The sequence below is a fragment of the Bicyclus anynana genome, chromosome 9, assembly GCF_947172395.1.
Source record: "Bicyclus anynana chromosome 9, ilBicAnyn1.1, whole genome shotgun sequence".
Taxonomy (NCBI): domain Eukaryota; kingdom Metazoa; phylum Arthropoda; class Insecta; order Lepidoptera; family Nymphalidae; genus Bicyclus; species Bicyclus anynana.
The window spans coordinates 9,309,734-9,329,179 of record NC_069091.1 but is presented as its reverse complement, the minus strand read 5'-3'; the positions used below and the strand labels follow the sequence as shown (position 1 = coordinate 9,329,179).

The 19,446-nt window shown below is 34.2% G+C and overlaps 2 protein-coding genes across 2 annotated transcripts in view; one reads left to right on the top strand and one right to left on the bottom strand.

Moving 5' to 3' along the window:
• Nucleotides 1-4: 4 nt before the first annotated feature.
• LOC112050612 (leucine-rich repeat protein 1) lies at nucleotides 5-5,129 on the bottom strand. Its single transcript, XM_024088906.2, has 4 exons — nucleotides 4,419-5,129; nucleotides 2,630-2,721; nucleotides 1,443-1,597; nucleotides 5-965 (listed from the first exon to the last, which is right to left on the bottom strand). The coding sequence occupies exons 1-4, from the start codon at nucleotides 4,987-4,989 to the stop codon at nucleotides 530-532; spliced, it is 1,254 nt and encodes a 417-aa protein (XP_023944674.2). The 5' UTR covers nucleotides 4,990-5,129; the 3' UTR covers nucleotides 5-529.
• A 1,031-nt stretch (nucleotides 5,130-6,160) lies between these two features.
• LOC112050613 (signal-induced proliferation-associated 1-like protein 2) overlaps nucleotides 6,161-19,446 on the top strand; it is a 30,056-nt gene continuing 16,770 nt past the window's right edge. The window contains exons 1-8 of the mRNA XM_024088907.2: nucleotides 6,161-7,193; nucleotides 12,939-13,172; nucleotides 14,189-14,474; nucleotides 15,397-15,997; nucleotides 16,479-16,614; nucleotides 17,067-17,182; nucleotides 18,285-18,417; nucleotides 19,265-19,435. Coding sequence (XP_023944675.2) covers nucleotides 6,551-7,193; nucleotides 12,939-13,172; nucleotides 14,189-14,474; nucleotides 15,397-15,997; nucleotides 16,479-16,614; nucleotides 17,067-17,182; nucleotides 18,285-18,417; nucleotides 19,265-19,435 — 2,320 coding nt within the window. The 5' untranslated portion in view covers nucleotides 6,161-6,550. The remainder of the gene's footprint in view (nucleotides 7,194-12,938; nucleotides 13,173-14,188; nucleotides 14,475-15,396; nucleotides 15,998-16,478; nucleotides 16,615-17,066; nucleotides 17,183-18,284; nucleotides 18,418-19,264; nucleotides 19,436-19,446) is intronic.

Genomic DNA, 19,446 nt, shown 5'->3' with positions numbered 1-19,446 from the left:
CCGAAAGCAGATACAATTTTTATTATTTGAATAATTATTAATTAATCCTTATAGCTTGGCAAGTTGGTTGATGACACTCCCATGGTATGTGGGCGATGGGGGACGTATACCTGCGGGGATGTGAAATCGTGCGCTCGGGGCAGGATGCAGGATTTATTGAAAAAAAATATCGACTATAACATTGATCACAATAAATCTTTAATTCGGTAATAGGTATTATATGTCTCGCCGGGACCATGGGGAATAAACCCTTTTGGCCAACTAGCCAAAAGTCATAGTCGGCGCATCTCTACTGTATACATATATACCTACTCAATATACTTACATATATATCTACTCAATATACATATACTATACCTACTTAATATACTCGTATATACACAAACAATATACCCGTATATCTATTTGTTATATAAGATATTCAGAGATATCTTAAGACTCATTCGGAGCGTATTATGTTATGTGTAGCGGTTAACTTTTTTCTGTCATCTACACCAGTCTCCTGCCGCCGCTCATGCCATTGGGAGTGTTACAAACGAATTCTCGAAGATATAATAGACGTAAGACACTTTGGAGAACAAAAAAAACATTGTATGCTTAATAAATAATGCAATAAATTAAAAGTTATGCGTCTACTGAAAGTGTTGTTATATTCCATTTTCTTAATAATATTATTTTTATCATTTAGTACTGGCTTGCCGCAAACACACATATCACAATTATCCAAAAGATCAACCAAGGTTTTAGGTATTATGTTAGGTGCATAGAACAATTTGTACTTTAAAACTATTTTTGCTGCAATATGAACTAAGCTATCATATGACTTCCATTTTGTATTGATATGTTTAAGATCGGTTTCATCACATGTACATTTACTTGATGAAATATCTAAGTGCTCTAATCCACAGTGCTTCAAAGTATATGGTAAAGACTGCAAATCGTTATTTTCGGTAATTGATAGATACCTGTAAATGTTTAGAAAAAATAACATTATAAAGCAACCTGTTAAGTCTACATCAAGATACATTTACGAGTTTGGATTAGCAAAAGACATTCTAGCAGTATTCTACTGCCAAATATTTTTGCTCCATTAATTTGTAATTATGAGCTTGGGTAAAATTCATTATTAACGGACCTCTACCATTAACAATGAAATTTAAAAGATATGGAAAATATAATTTTAAAATAAAAGAAAAAAAATTATTGTCACCCTTCCATATGGGCACAATTTGCATAGCTATTAGAACAAGTTCATCATCATCATTATCAGCCGATAGACATCCATTGCTGGACATCGATAGACATTGCTGGACATAGGCCTCTTGCGTGGACTTCCAAGCACCATGATCTCGAGCCACCAGTATAAGTTAGCTTAAGTTTATTAATGTATTCTTAAAAAAAAAATAAACATGACATCAAGTAATTAATTGATATATTCTTACCTTAAAGTACTGATACGACCCAAAGAACTTGGTAAATAATCCAGATTATTGTTATTTAATTTCAATGTGACCAAGCTTTGCAATTTCCATATACTTTTTGGTAAATCCTTTAATTTGTTTCCACTCAGATCTAAAAGCTTTAGTTTATTTGATACCTACAAAGATTGATTAAAAAAGTAAGCAATACAACACAACCTACTGAGTAATACTGATTATGTGAGATTTGGATTGCATGATTGTAAATCAATCACATTACTGAACACAGCTAAACAGAATTAAATTAAATTTCGGTAGGCAGATTAATTATAATCTATACTAACAACTTGATGTGCTTGGTTTACCTACAATCAATAAGTAGTATAAATCGCTAGTCATTTTATAACTTATAATAAAATAACTTGTTTATAAATTAATGAAAATAAATTTAGAACAATTAAATATAATTAATATATTTTATTTTGTTAATATATTTTCCATAACATTTTATAAAATAAGTTATGAAATTACATGCGGTTTTCTACCTTCATTTTTACTAACATAGAATGTCCAACATAATATATTGTCTATATTTAAACCCAAATGGTGAACCCATGGATTGCTAAGATCCTCTCTATTTATTTTATTTCCTCTATTTACCAGTAAAAGTCCAATTTAAATTAGTTCAACCTGTCCAGAGATTAGACGGGCCAGACCAACAGATAAGAATTTTTAACAGCTTGATTGTGTTAAAAGTAACATGTAAGTATCTATAAGCACATGAAAATCATAACTATTTTAAAATACAAGACAGACATTTCTATTTTATATTTTAACTAGCAGACCCGGTCAAGCTTTGTTTTGACATAAGTGCACTTATTCTCTATCCCTACTCTACCCTTCTATACCTATACCCCTACCCTACCCCTACCCCTACCCTACCCTACCCCTACCCTACGCTACCCTACCCCTACCCTACCCCTACCGCTTGACTCTTAAACATTTGTATGGGAAATAGAAAAGGGCAGTTTTTAGAGTTTTCCTGGAAATTATTTGATTTTTTCTCACCTTTTAAACCTTCCCTATACCTCCACGAACATTTCAAGACCAAGATAAGGTAAATCCGTTAAGCCGTTCTTGAGTTTTAGCGAGACTAACGAACAGCAATTCATTTTTATATATATATATATAAATAAATATGTATTTTATACCTGTAGTCCAAGAAGCCACTGCCAATTAGGATTTTTATTTAAGCCTAAAGAATTATTAGATAAATGCAATTCACATAAGCTTGGTAATCTACCTGAAAAAGAGAGGAAATAAATAATTATTTTTAAAATGCAAATATTTTATTCTTCTTAATACTAAATTGACACGTAATTAAGGTATTTTGTGTAAACTAAGTATCTATTACCGTACCTCTTCTTTACCCCTACCCTACCTCAATCTTACCCCTCTTTTAAGATTTATTATGAATTGTTTGTATGGGAGTATAGAAAAGTGTTATTTTTATACTTTTTATTAATTTGTAATCTTTATATTACACAAACCTTATACTAACAATCAATAATACATAAAATAAAACCAAGAACCATCCAATTTGGTGCATTCATTCAAAGTTATGGGCGTACATACATTTTGGAAATTGGATAGCTACAAAAGAGACCACTTGTCAAATAATCAAAAATATAATAATCATGTTACACTACACTTAATATTATAAAGAAGAACGATTTGTATTTTTGTATCATCATTTCAGCCGATGGACGTCCACTGCTGGACATAGGCCTCTTGCATGGACCTCCAAGCATAACGCATTAGAAGGCTCAAAATCAATCAGCGGGCGATGGATCGATCAGAAATGAGGAGATCCGCAGACGAACCAAAGTCACCGACATTTTTGTATGTAATAAATAAACTCAAAAACTATTGGACTGATTTCAAAAATTCTTTCAGCGATTGAAAACTAAATTATCAAGTAGTAACATAGGCTATAGGTTATCACTGTGTTACCAAGGGAATGAGAACTATATAGATGAAACTGCAGAGTTCCGCTAGTTTTTCATATGAGGCTACTATGTTAGGGGTTGCACAATTTTTTATATTTGGTTAGCCTACCTTCTTCCCTGTGAGAATGAGCTGATTACAAATCAAGATTCAATGAAAATATATAGAAAAAATTAATTGTCTCTAACCTCAGATCAATTACTATAGGACCTGCCTCGCTACACAATACCCTCTGTCAAAAGTATGATCACAATTGATTGTTTATATAAACTATATAATCTATGTTTGTGTTAAAATTACACATGTGTGTATTACAATTTAAAATTATAGTTGTGTGTAGTGTAAGGTCACAGGATATATTTATTGGTGATGAATCAATGTGTGTTTACCTTGTCCCCCACAAAAAAACAACAGACAATGGGGATGATGACTAGGTTTGAATATATTGATTTTTATGATACATTCGGGTAAATAAGGTCAATGTTAATTAATTTATACATAAAAAACAAAAATTGTCTGGATATTTGCAAAATAAATAAGATTATAAAATTTCAAAATCGATTAAAAATCTTTTATCATAACTAGATGAAAATTCATACAGTTTTAGCTTCTTTACATTAAATGTGACATTTTTTAATATATGAACTATAAAGATAAACACACAAGTAACAAAGATATAAGAATATTGTTTGAATGCCCATACAAATCTAATGTTCATTATGAACCTACAACTATTTTGTAGGGACATTTTTCAGGGATCCGTGGCAGTGCTCCACATCAAATCTGACCCTTTAAATCCCTGTAGCCACGAAAGTAATGATCGCAGATACCCTGTTACTTTTACAAAATTGCTTTACTATTAGCATACCTACTCTTAATTTATACACAATTTAAAAAACTGTTATCCCTATTTTGTTGGTGAATTTTATTGTGATACAAATCCAATGGTAATTGGTCTGAACCTCTAATAGAAATAACTTACTCTATACTTACTAAATTCAGGAGGTATCTTTTCAATTTCATTATTACTCAGATCCAAGACAGTAAGTTGGTTCAGCAGTAAAATGTCGCGACGAAAATTGCAAAGCTTCAGCCCATTGATATACAGAGACTTCAGAGTACGTGGGAGTCCTTTGGCGGGAAACTCTGATCGATTATTGATCGTTAATTTGGTTGGTGCAATATCTTTGCTTGTTACACCAATTGATGATAGATTAGATAGTTTCAAGTCCTTTGTATCACCAGTAATACAAGATTTAAGTAATCTCATAAAACTTTTTAATTGAATAACTTCGCTTTTAATACACAAATCGTGAGGTGGTTCTTCAAATCTCAATGTTACTTTACCTTCATTTAGACATTTCACAAACACTTGTTTTATACATTTCACTTTGTATTTGGTGCCAGTTTTGTTAACAGAGGAGAAGTGCAGTATAAAGTATTCCTCTTCTTTCTTCGGTTCTTTGCCCAGGGCTAGTGTAGATCTTAAATATTTAGCGTTAGGTTTAATATTCAAAGCACTGTGATTTCTATTAACAACTTCAATTACACACTGTAATTTCATTTCTAAACTTTGCTTCTATCTAAAATTAATAATTTTAAACCAATATACAATAAAATATACACAATTTTAAATTTTTTACCACAAAGCACAAACGGAAGTATTCAGTATTTTTAATTACTTGTATTGACAATGACATTGACAGTTGACACAGATCAAACAGGTCACAGACTGCTAATATTTTATCGTTCTTCGTTATTTGATTTTTTAACTGGTTTTCGGCTCCGCGTTCTAGCTTCTCTGAGCCTATTTTAAGATTAGATTCCACATAGCGATCCTAATGATCACGCTCACAACCGCAGTTTTTCCTGTTCCACATGCTTGCGAGTGTTGCAATCATAAACTCAAATAGAATGTAATATATATAACATTACAAAACCTCTAAACTCAACGCTCAAGCGTTGATGTAAATATTATATTTTTATCTTTTTGATTTATCATTAAAATATTCTTTTATTAACGTTATTAACCTTAACAACCACGGACTACTTATGGAACTATTAGTGGAACGTAGCCAAAAAGTCAATACCACGTATATAAATAATATTAGGAAACGAAGAACAGTGTTTTATCAAGAAATAGACGCCTGTAGAAACGAAGCTTTATGTACCTATAGCATAAAATGTTTTAGTGTGACAGCATGCCGCAGCCACATAAAGACCACAATCGTTTTGGTCGGGGCAAAAACGTCGCTGATGTCGTCATTAATTTCGCTCATGAAAGGCTCATGAGTCATGACGATCCATAATTATAGAAAGGTGGGATAATGCGGTAATTTACCGTAGTTGTTATTTTAATAGTCGCAGAACATTTGGGAATTCGTAAAAAAATTGGTAACGTAAAACGTTTTCTTTTATGTAAATATAAAAAAAAATGTTTTTTGTATGCTTACCATTTTATATTGCTTACATATAGTCATATACTAAGAATGTTACATATTCTATTCTATTCTTATTTTATTATTAATAAGGTTGAGTTTAAGATTGCAACGCTCGCAAGCAATTGGAACGGGAAAAATCGTGGTCATTAATGTGATATTCTGTGATCCTATGATCGCTTAGTGGACATTGTTACTTGGTATACATCACCTTCACATTGTGATCCATAGATAATAAGTACATTTAATGTAGTAATCTGTGCTCTTTTCTTTTAGGATTAGCCATTTTTTAGCTGTACGTGCTCTACTCTATGGTGTCTATGGTTTACCCAATCTTTTCTTTTGCTTTTGGTGATATTTTTTGCAAATCGCCAATATTTTTTGTGCTGCTAATGTATTATTGAAAGTGATTTTTATTCATCTTTATCTATTATTATTCTCATAGTTACGTATATTTTATTATAATTGTATTACTCCGTAGTGATATCAAATTAGTGACATAAACAAGTTAACTTTTATGCGAAGTGTTCTGTGCCACTTTCTAAGTAACTGTAATTACGGGAAAACAAGTTTAAAATTATATTTATTTGTTTTTTGGATTATTGTTGTCAATAACTTTTAATAAAGATATTGTATGTGGTCAAGATAAAGTGGAAAATACGTTATAAGTTGTGTCAAAATAATGCCATGTATGCTCCGGATCATCTTAGAAGAAAGGAAATTAGAGATGCTATGTACCGTAGCAATTCAAGCCTTGACTTGATATACGCAGAGCACCCTACAGGGAGCTGTTTGCGACGCGAATATGGCAGTCATGGGTCAATTGACGTGATCGGAGGTAACAGTGAACGGCACCCCGCAATGGTTCACAATTACAGTGGATTAAACGCACCCGATAGACCGTCCGGCCTCAGTGGTGTCGCTGATCGGTTCTCTGAAGTTCTGGCCGGAGACCACGCTGATGGGCCGACCCCCCGAGCGAGTGTAAGTCCTAAACCCCGTTTAAAGTTAAATAAATTTTGGGGTGGTACCACAGCAGTCATCACTAGGCCAGAAGCTGATGGTATCATATCATCTGTATCTGACAGTAACAAAAGGAAGCAATTCGCACATTATGATTGTCAGTCACTGTTGGCCAATTTGAGTTATGCAGCTGAAATACGAGGAGCACTTTTGAGTCGACGTCGGAACACCACTACTGGAGCATCCGCTGCATCTCTGCTTGCTACACGTGGCTTACCTCCGGGGGAGGATGCAGTGCCTGACACTGGTGATGGACGCTCCAATGAATTGCTTGAAAGTTGTCCGTTCTTCAGGAATGAATTGGGTGGTAAGATATTTTTATTTTATTAATCAAATAAACTTAACTTAAATTTTACGAAACAGGAATGCCTGTTATTAATAGAGATACTTAGTAGTTCACAAAAAATACTCAATTATTTACCTGGTCTTGATGAATCAATTTCTAATGAAACTTAATATTTATGAGAATTTACTAAGTGCACTTCACAATATTTATGTATGAATACTTCAATTACATTTGAGTCCAATGGCTGTCTTTTTGGTAATGTCCTGTAAATAACAATGCAGTAGGCCTAACATGCAACCAAATGATGTATCTTGTGAAGAGAAATCAGACAAATGTCAACCAATAGCAGCAAAACCAAAAATATCACTATATTTCATGTATACAGAGAATCACTACAGTGTTCCGATTTGAATGGCTTGGTTGTCAAGGCATTACAGATTATATTTTTCTAATGCCTTGCGAATAATTTGTTCTTGGTCATGAAATACATATATTAAACTAGTGATCACACGCTACCTCGTCTGCTACTCTTCTTAATCTGGCCCTGTCGTAAAATCTGTTCTTAGTGGTTTTCTAGTAATATAAACTACCTACATAATTTTAAGCATTGTAGGCCAAGCAGTTTTCAATATTTCATCATGTGACCTTTTATATATAAAGACTAGCAGACCCGCTCAAGCTTCGCTTTGACTTATGATGCACTTCTTCCCTATCCCTACCCTACCCTGCTTCTACCCTACTCCTACCCTACCCCTATACTACCTCTACCGTACTTAACCCTACCCCTGCCTTAGTCATACCCTACTTTTACCCTACCCCTAGGATTTAGAGGTTTGAAAAATAGATGTTGGCCTATTCTCATAGATACCAGATAAGCACAAAAAATTTCATCAAAATCGGTCAAGTTGTTTCGGACGAGTATGGCAACGAAAACTGTGACACGAGAATTTTATATATTAGATATATAATAAAAAAGAAAAACAAAAATAATGTAAATCAAACTGCAATCAAGTACTCAGAAATAATAGTCATGCTTATCATAAAAACATGTGAAATAAACAAACAATTCATATACAGCTATAGTGTTAGTTTATGGGAACTAGGTGACTCCCATAACTTTGATGCATTCCATATCTAAGAATTTTCTATGTTTACTTACCTTTATGTGCTTTTTATGTTTATGTTGTGTATTCTTGACACTTTATAACAGGATATATTAATTAATTGCAGACTGACTGGTCTTCTATTAAAAATAATAACAAATAGAATCTTATTATTATATTTCTGTATAAAATGATATAAGATTCATGGAACAATAACATTTTATATTAAATTTTGTGGTTTAATGATAGAATTCATAATAGACTATAATTAAATTAGTTTTATTGCATTATAAATTGCTACGGACTTATCTTATGGGGCAATTCGGTTGATTTCATAAAAGTCTTTAGAATCCAGAAAAAATGTATACGGTGTATATGTGGAGCAGATCCTCTACAGTCATGTAAACAATTGTTTAAAAGTGAGAAGATTCTTCCTTTGCCATGCCTTTATATTCTGGAGCTCTCTGTCTTTGTCCATAAACATAGAAATAATTTCTTTAATATGGAAGACATTATGGCAAGTTCTAACAGATACAAAAATAAACTTGTAGTGCCAAGGCAGAGAGTAAATATATTTAAAAATAACACATATTGTATGGCCATACAGATATACAATCATATTCCAGAAAGTTTGAAAAGGTTAGATGCTATGCAATTCAAAGGAAGAATGGTTAAAATACTCTTAAGCAAAGGACACACAGTAGCAGAGTTCCTTAATGACAAATTATTTTATATTAATAACATGTAAATGTATACTTAATGTTTTGACAATATTACTTTCGTTTAATTTTATTTTATTATGTTTGTTATATGACTTTAATTTATGAAATGACATTATAAATGATTGACAGTTCTAGTATTAGTAAATAAAAATTATAATAATGTACTCGGCTTGCACGCCTATGAGGTAGATTGTGTAGGAACATCAAAATGTAACAATATCTGTATATGACCACATTCTGGCAATAAATGATTTATGATTTATGATTTAAACAATGTTATGTTAATGAATGAAAATCATCATCATTCATCATTATCACTACAAGGCCACACCTCACTGTAGGAGAGGAGATATGGATTTTTAACCCACCATGCTTGCTTGTCAATTATTGTGGACCAAATTATTTAGCCAAATTTTTTACCAAATATTTTAAAATTACCTTAATTGAAATTACCTACATTACATTAGGGATGATGACTAGGTTTGAATATATTTATTTTTATGATACATTCGGGTAAATAAGGACAATTTTAACTATTTAATATGTAAAAAACAAAGATTGACTGGATGTTTGCAAACAAAATAAGATTACGAAATTTCAAAATCTATTAAAAATCTAAAATACAGTTTTAGCTTCCTTACATTAAATGTGACATTTTTCAATATGTGAACTATAAACATAAATGCACAAATAACAAAGATATTAGTAATTTTGTATCAACACCTATACAAATCTAACAATCATTATGTACCTACAACATCACTAAATCATACCATTTTGTATGGGACATTTTCAGGGATCCGTGACAGTGCTTCAAATCTAACCCCTTAAATCCCTATAGCTCCAAAAGTAATGATTGCAAATACCCAGTTACTTTTACAAAATTGCTTTACTATTAGCATACTCCTAATTTATATACAACTAGCTGACGCCGCATTCCTCAATAAATGGTTTATGTAACACTGAAAGAATTTTTTGAATCGGACCAATAGCTCCGGAGATTAGCGCGTTCAATCAAACAAACAAACAAACACTTCAGCTTTATATATTAGTATAGATTTAAAAAACGGTCATCATCCATATTGTAGCTGCTTGGAACAGCAGCAATGTTAAAACAATGTTGTTCATCTCTGTCAACTTTCATTTTCTTTTTTGTTATGTGTGCACTATGCATGCCTGAAGTCAATAACATCTGATCTCTTTGTGCTAAGATACAGAAGCAGTCATGCAATTAGCGGTGTGTATAATTCCTTCATCAACATTCTGTTGTTTAATTTATGAGAAAATTTGTAATATACTATATTGTTTAACAAATTGAGATGATGTATTACTGTAAAAAGCGAAAAATGAAATCTTTCTGACTAATAAATTGAACCAACTTCAAAGATGACAGACTCTAAAAAAAGATGATGACGAAAGACTCTAAAAAGCAAAAGATGGTGGTGCTATGCCAAATAGGCTCATAAAGTTTATTTTGTTTTTTAGCACTGACTTCAAACAGATCAATAAAGAAGACATAGGTATAATTGACGGCCGCGTGGCGCAGTGGGCAGTGACCCTGCTTTCTGCATCCACGGCCGTGGGTTCGATTCCCACAACTGGAAAATATTTGTGTGATGAGCATGGGTGTTTTCCAGTGTCTGTGTGTATTTATACATTATATAAGTATTTATATGTAGTATATAAATGTATATTAATATTATAATATCAACTATCTTAGCACTCAACACAAGCTACTCTGTATGCTTACTTTGGGGCTAGATAGTGATGTGTATTGTTTAAATATGTTTATTTATTTATTTATAATGTTATCTTTTACTTTTTAGAGTCTTTCGTCATCATCTTTCTTTTTAAAGTCTGTCTAATCTTTGAAGTTAGTTCAATTTATTGGTTAGAAAAATTTTATTTTTCTGTTTTTAGTTGTCTTAGCATAGCGACGAAGTAAACGCCACAGTATGGGCAATCTCATTCACTTTTTTTGATTTTAAAACACTGAACTGATTTTCATTAAAATTTAAATGGAACCAATCTGGAAGTATGAACACTTTCAAACAAAATTTTTAAAATTGTTTCATAAATGACAAAGGTACAAACATGACCAAACCTCCTCCTTTTTTTAAATTGGTTAAAAAAAAGCAGTTAAGTTATATAAATTTTTATCTCTTGTTAAGTGTATCAACATATTCATTTATTGTTGGTGTCAGAGACCTTTATATTTAATAGTGGTATCCTCAACTTCCTTACATTCAACATTACAAAATATTAATTCACATCTGCTGTCATACATAGGTATTTTGAACTTGTTTGTGACTCATGCTACAGGATTGTGCCAAGGGTTTGTGACCAAAGCTTGTTGTTTTAGTATGCAGTGTCATGATTGGGGAAAAAAACAAATTGTGATAGGTAACAGTTCATTTGAAGTTGATACAGAGCTTTGGATTGTTACCAATTATGGAAAAAATACATGATACCATCATCTTGGAAACTTATAAAGTTCACTGCATAACAGTACAATAATTGGGTACTTTGACATAGTTAAGTAGCTAACTATATAGAAAGAGGGTACTGCAGTAAAATGTAAAAGAAATCTGCCTAAATTGTGTGACTCTTTGTTCTTTCTGATATATTGTAAGGCTAAGCTTTACAATCCACACAATCGATTTCAGAGTTGAAAATTTTATGTTTGATAGTTCTTGTTTTTATTAGTCTACTCCCAAAATTTCAACTTGCAGAAATTCCTAGTTTTTGAGATACTAATATTTGAAATTTTTAAATTAAAAAAAAAAACGCACGTGAATAAAAAATTGTTTGTATTTTTGTGATAAATTACCAACTAACATGAGTGGTAGATCTAATGTGAATTTGACATCTACAGAGTTATTATAATTGAGATTTCTTATACTTAGCATTTTCATCACTGTAGTGAGATGAAAAATTTTGATGCGCACTGCAGCAAATTTGTTTACCTCTCGTATATTAAAGAGGAATGTCTCGCGACACTCAGGACTCTTTTTTGAATCTTATAATCCTTCGCTTGCTCAGCTGTTGCCGTGATTGACACGGGCGATTAGGCATCTTTGCAACTGACTAGTTGGCTAGTCAGCTAGTCGGCAAAAGTCTTAGTCAGCGCATCTCTAATAATGTGTAATTCCTAACAACCAGTTGGTTAACGCTAATGAATAGGGTCGATAGATTAACATGTTATCCGAGGCACGTGAGAGCAACACCACAAACTACCCAACTGCTGAAAACTGTTGGGAAAACATTTAGACTCTTTTAAGTTAGTAGTGTTAGTTTATACTTGTATGTCTTCGCGGAACAAGGCGTGTTTTATTTTTATTCTTTACATGTTTGCACTATTATCGCACCTGATGGTAATTGATGATGCAATCAAAGTTGGAAGTGGGCTAACTTTTTAGGACTATGAAACTAACTTTTTAGGTTTAGAATCTACACCTTTCGGTTTGTACACGACATCTACGACGATAAATCGCATGACAGTAGGTCTTTGCCGGTAGGCCGAAGCCTCCCACCAGCCGAACCCTCCCACCAGCCGAACCGACTTTAATTATCACCATTATGCACTAATTAAGGACTATTACTAATGCCCCTTGGTTTACTCGCAACGATGAATATACCACCCACCAATATCTGGAAATGCCAACTATCTTTGAGGAAATCAAAAACAACTGTAGAAAGCATAAAGAACTAACTAACCTAACCCGACATCCCAATCGCCTCGCTAACTCACTGGTGGTAGTGCCGCGAATCAAGCGCCTGAAGCGAGCTGACGTGCTCGATGAGTAGTTCATGGCAGAGCTCTGGCTCTCCTGTCAGAAACCTTCCCTAAGACACAGAACTCACCTGCTTATAGTCTCACGACTGATCGCAGATATCAAGGAAAAAAAAAATATGCACTAATACCTAGTTTTCCATTTTAGGTGAAGAGGAGCGCTGTGTATCGCTATGCTCCCGTACTGCGCGTGGGGCCATAGCTGGTCAGTTTGGAGGATGGCACCGACCCCGGGCCGCGTATGGTTTCTCTGTGCTGGAGTTTCCACCAGACCACACACATTGGCGGCATGGGTGCCCCTTTGTGAGATCCAGCTCGCCGCTACCCATCGAACGACTGGACCTCGGAGCGTTGTACTATAGAAACTACTTTTATACACAACGTGAGTTTTCAGAACAACCATTATATAAGACATAATAGCTCAGATGACTCAATGGTCGGACTTACTCGTATGATTTACTAGCGCACGCCCACGACTTCGTCTACTTGAAATTCAGCTTTTCACTAATCTTGCAGGAAAAATATGAATTTTATTTGGGATACAAAGTATGTTGCTTCATTATCTTCTCCTATTTGCCAGGAAAGGCCCATTAAAATCGGTTCAGCCGTTCCAAATTATTAGCCCATACAAACAGACAGACAGACAAAAATTTTAAATAAGCTTGTTTATGGTTTGGCATCGTAAAAATAACTACACATGGTGCTCGGGAGTATTTCCCATAACTTCAAGGTGTTAATGAGTCCACCTATAGGAGCCGAATTGCGTATCTAATATTTTTTTTTATTAAAAAATGAAATCTTTTTTTATTTTCATACAAAGTAATTTAAATAATTCCGACTATCCATGTAACACACGCCTTTATTATCTATCCATTTTAAAATACGTAAATTTTGGCACCGTCATAATTACAAGAATAACATCTATTTACAAAAGAAATATGTTCCTTAGACATTTTTAATTAATTATCTTTAAAGAATATAACCCTACTGTTATGGGAAATATTTCCGAGCATCCTGTATAAGTACTTGAGAAAACACAGCTATCTTCAAATCACAGACAAACACTACAATTTTATTTGTATGCTTATTATCGGACGCCCGCGACTTCATACGTGTGAAATTCTGTTTTTCATAAAAACCTCGGGAACCAATTATTTTATTGTGATAAAAAGTAAGCCTTTATGTTGCCCCATAACCACATCTGTATGTACCATTAGAATAAGTTCAGCAGTTCCAGAGATTAAGCCCAGACAAACAAAAAGACAGACTAGACAATTTTTCTTTTTCTTAAAGATTATAATTATAAGAGAAACAGAAAATTATAAGAGAAATCTATAAACACTTGAAATAACAGTAATTTTGATGTATTGACTGATTGATTTTATTGATTCGTTTCAGCACATCAAAACTGGTTCGGCATGGACGAAAATCTTGGTCCAGTTGCGATCTCCATAAAGAAGGAGCGAGTTGAACTACGCAGAGGAGGTGGCGACACTTCGGCTCCTGCTTCTCAGCTCGCATGGCAGTATCGGCTGATTGTGCGCAGCTCGGAACTGCTAACTCTACGCGGCTCCGTGCTAGAAGATGCGCTCCCCACCGTCAAACCTAGCAATAACAGTGTTACGTATAACACGAAAGAAGTGTTAGAATACGTGGCTCCAGAACTGCAACTTAGTTGTTTAAGGTAGGTAAACGTTTTCCATGATATTGACAATCTTACGTAACTAAATTCACGTGATTATTGTAGGAGTTCGCCTGCATATACAGTTAGTTTTATGTAGGACGGTGCAGGTGACAGTTTGTTTCACTCTTGAAAGTTTAGCGCAATTCACGATAATAGTACGTATTACGAACGTCATACAGGCGACTGTCACAGTACCCATTGAAAACACTTTAAATTATGAACTGGCGTGACAGTATTGGCTGATTATATGCTGCCAACTCTACGCGGCTCCGTTCTAGAAGACGCGCTCCCCACCGTCAAACCTAGAAATAACAGTGTTACGTATAACACGAGAGAAGTGTTAGAATACGTTGCTTCAGAACTCCAACTTGGTTGTAATTTTAGGTTTTAAACAATTGTAAATGTATTCCATAATATTGATATACAAACTATCTAATATAAATTCACATGATCATTGCCTCACCACCTTTGGTGTCTTACAAACCAATTCGGGTTCTTTTATCATGAGATTGTTTGGTTCACGCCACATTGTATTTGGAGGCATTGGAGTGCTCGATACCAAGGCCTACTTACGACAATGAGTTCAGCCGTTTGACTATATCAATTAATTTTACTTGATAATTGACACTTTCTGATCACTAGTATCAAACTACGTTAATATTATAAAGAGGTAAAGTTAGGTTTTAGGGAGTAAGTAATGTCTGGATCTACTGAATCAATTCAGAATAAATCTTCTACCAATATATTTTATCCCCGTATTCTCACGGGAACAAAATACGCGTGTGAAACTACGAAATGTCTGCTAGTTATCTATATAAATACATGTTATTTAGAATCTTTCTTAAAAATTTGGCTTACACAGATGAGTGAGTAAATTACAGTGAAGTGAAATTAAAATGACATTACTTACACTTATTTACAGGCTCGGTATCACCAGTGGTGGTGCAGAAGAACAGTTGCTAAGACTGGACGAGCAACGTGTGACCAGACATTACAAAGTCGGTGTAATGTACTGCAAAAGCGGCCAGTCCACTGAAGAAGAGATGTACAACAACCAAGAAGCAGGACCAGCTTTCGTGGAATTCCTCCAGATGTTGGGCCAAACTGTTCGATTAAAAGACTTCGACAAATATAAAGCCGGTTTAGACAATAGAACCGATTCCACTGGGTTGTATTCAGTGTACACTACGTACCAAGGCTGCGAGATAATGTTCCACGTGTCAACAATGCTGCCATACACTCCGAACAACAGGCAGCAGTTGTTGAGGAAACGGCATATAGGAAACGATATAGTCACAATAGTCTTCCAAGAGCCGGGCTCCCTTCCCTTCACACCGAGGAACATTCGGTCTCAGTTCCAACACGTGTTTGTGGTGGTTAGGGTGATAGACCCGTGCACAGAGAACACGCATTATAGTTTAGCTGTAAGTCGTGCTAAAGAAGTGCCTTTATTCGGACCGCCGATCAAAGATGGCGCGGTCTACCCCAAGGGTGAAGCGTTCACCGATTTGTTACTTAGTAAGGTAAATTATATTGCATATTTATTTACATTTTTTTCTGTCCATTTAAGTAGTGTTAGCAAAATATTATAAAATAAATATCTCTTCCTTCGCTTTTCATTGTTGTTTTTACTGTGACTTGAAAATCTGTCAAATCCCATAGATCCAAAATAAAGAGCCAATTTTGGAATGAAACTGAAAAAACTGACTAATAAAATCATGTGTTGGAAAAATAATATTTTTAGTAATTTATCTTCTGCTTTCAGTTTTAACTTAAGCAATATTTGCAATTATTATTGAATATCTTAAGTATAAAATTATTACAAACAATTGTTGTGTAAAACTATTTTGAAAGTTTTTAATATTTTTTATAAAGTTCTTGAAGCGTTTGTTATTTAATTTGATGTTTTTTTCAAAATGTTTTTAAAACTGGTGTGAAAAATTAGGTATTTATAAAATATACATAAAAAATAATGTAATTAAACTATGCAATTTTTTTTTTCAGGTTATAAATGGTGAAAATGCTGCCATCCAATCCCCTAAATTTAGTACAATGGCCACGCGCACTAGACAAGAGTACCTGAAAGATCTCGCCAATAATTATGTTTCCGCAACTACTGTGGACACGGGACAAAAATTTTGTAAGAATCATATATTTCATTTAAATCAATATTTACCTAGAAAGTAAGGAAAATTGTATGGATCAAAAATATGTTACTTTTACTCTAACCAACATCGATTTCCTATTAAAAGTGGATGCACAATCAGCGACCAAAAAACGTCCCCACTCAATGAGTGCCAAACACAACTTCTTGGCACTCAATTCAAGTAGTCGCATTTGCAAATTCAACCTTAAACTCAATCCTTAAGGTTAAATTTGCTCTGAATTTGGGATTTTGTTGAATATTGGACTAAAGGCCTTTGGGTATAAATTTCTTTACCTATAATTCTAAAACTGTCAAAGCAAAATTGGCCAGTTTTTAAGTGAATTTTTCTTCATGATTATGTGCCCTTTTATTATAAGAGGTCAATGATTGATGGCCTATTATTATTATTCGTCTAATAATTAATAATATGTATTTTATTGTTACAGCAATTTTTTCCTCCTTATTAATGAAAAGCGGCAACAATTCCAACAACAATGCTATAATACCTCGCATTGAAGATTGCAACAACGATGTACTTGTCAGAGGGGCACTGTGTTACCACGTAAGCATACATTCGTTTTCTTTTTTTATTATATGCGATGTTCACCGCGTAATTTTCGTGAAAAGCGGCCTTTACATAATGGGCTGGTGGACACTTTTTTTTAAATGGTCTTAAATAGTTTATTATAGTTCTACTAGACTGAAAAAAAAAATCATATTTTTTCAAAACGTGATTACATGAAAATTTTAGTTTTTAAATATGTTTTTGACAATACGAGCCAAAACGCATGTCGGCCATAACGGTCTATATTTCAACTGTTTCATGACGTCACTATAATAAATCCTTGTTGACTATGTTTAAAGGCCTTTAGGTATAATTTTCTTTACCAATAATTATAAAACTGTCAAAGCAAAAGTGGCCTCTTTTATTATAAGAGGTCAATGATAATTTCAAATATATTTAGTATGAAAAGGCATGCATTTCCTACCTTCCTGTCTAATTACTTTGTTGATATTATGGTCTACATCGAGTTGGGCCATAGAGGAATTAGAAAATGGAGATGCATTGCACTCAAATTCACAAACAAAATTGTCTGTCGTTTTTTGATGGGGACGAGGTAAACTCACACATCGAAAATATTTAACAACATTAAAAGTTTTCTATGTCCATACACTACACACAACTATGAATTTGACTCGCAATACACACACGCGTAATTTTAACAGAGACTAACAAACACATTGCTTAGACTAGCGAAAGATTAAATACATAGAATATTCGATTACTGATCGATGTTTGGCTGTTTCGTCAAAAGAATCATTCAGTCATTTTGTAAATTGTTTTTATTACAAATTTGATAAAATTAAGGTTTAAATACTTTCAAATGAAACGTTACTCAATCTTTTGCTAAACTACAAGTTTTTGGACGTTTTTCATGTAATTTAACTACACAAACCCTTCATTTTAGGGAGCTCTATACACGACGAAAACGATTACAACAATGAAACATCGATTCTATAGCAACAGTTTCTATAAACGCGTTAGACAATAGATTTTTTGATCTTTGGCGGGTAGAGGGGTAACGGTTAGCGAGGCAGGTCCTGTTGTTTAAATGGTCTAAGAGTTGGGCTTTAATATAGATATTATGTATTATCAATTTCAGGTACAAGTTCAAGATGAAGGAGCGGGTGGTAACATATTGGATTGTATAATGGGAGTATCTGCAGACTCTATCGTCATCGTCGAAGAGAGTTCCAGACAAATTGTTCTTGTCTTGCCGACAAATACTTTGCTTGGTAAAGAAACATCTTCATTTTTGTTCTACCAACTTTCTTTATACAGATTTAATATTTTGCACTTATGATAAGTTTACATATAACTGCATAAATAGACGTATATTATCTTGAGTTTTTTTCTGCCAAAAAGTACCAGTAAAAGGTCAATAATACACAAAAATGTTATCGCCGCGTTGCAACGACTTGCGGTACGGACGGCTTCAGTTTGCTCGTGGCGTTCGAGCCGTTCTTGTTGTGTAATTCTTTATGGGTTACTTGGGATAGGCGGTGAGAGTGACATGAGTGACACTTTAACCCTACACACATCGTTCACAAGTGCGAGACTTCACTCAAGGTTATTCTCTGCCATTCTAGGGTCTTAATTTGGTTATAGTTTGATTTGTAATTAAGTTGTCCTGACAAATTTTGTGAATCATAACCTTTGTTCAACATTTGTTTTCTTATTTTTTGTAATCACTTCTGAGTCAGCTAAAAAATGTTGATTATTTTTACACAGATATCTTAACTCCTGTCAATACATAACCTTATATGACGTGACGGGTAGTTGTGACAGTGATTGTACCATTATTTTGTGGTAGAGGAAACATCTCGAGCAGGTCACAGGGTTTGTGACCTTGGGTGTAGGTTTAAGGGATCCTTTCAGAATGCATTGACCCTCACCTCCACTGCCCGACACGTTCTCCTTGCCCACACTAAACAATTTATGATAAATAATTACAACACAAAACATTATTAATTATTATAACAAAACATTATTGCACAATACCACTAACGCAACTAGCAGCGTGACACTTTGCTGTAACAAATATCTGAGCTCAATTCATCAAATACCCTCTTATTTGTGCAGGCTGGGTGGTGAGCGGCAGTTGGACGCGCGTGTACTACCACCGCGGGGAGAGCGTGCGTGTGAGCGCGGCGACGGGCGACGGACTGCTGCGCCGCCTCGCCAGCGTCGCGCCGCCGCACGCGCACGCGCTGGACGAGCTCACGCTGGAGAGGGGCGCCGCTTCGCAACTGGGTGCGTGTGCG

Excerpts from the sequence above, each read along its gene's own strand:
- LOC112050612 (XM_024088906.2), bottom strand. The coding sequence starts at position 4,989 with ATGAAATTACAGTGTGTAATTGAAGTTGTTAATAGAAATCACAGTGCT. Across the intron at positions 2,722-4,418 it reads AAAGATACCTCCTGAATTTA|GTAGATTACCAAGCTTATGT; the intron begins GTAAGTATAGAG and ends TCTCTTTTTCAG. Across the intron at positions 966-1,442 it reads GGTCGTATCAGTACTTTAAG|GTATCTATCAATTACCGAAA; the intron begins GTAAGAATATAT and ends AAACATTTACAG.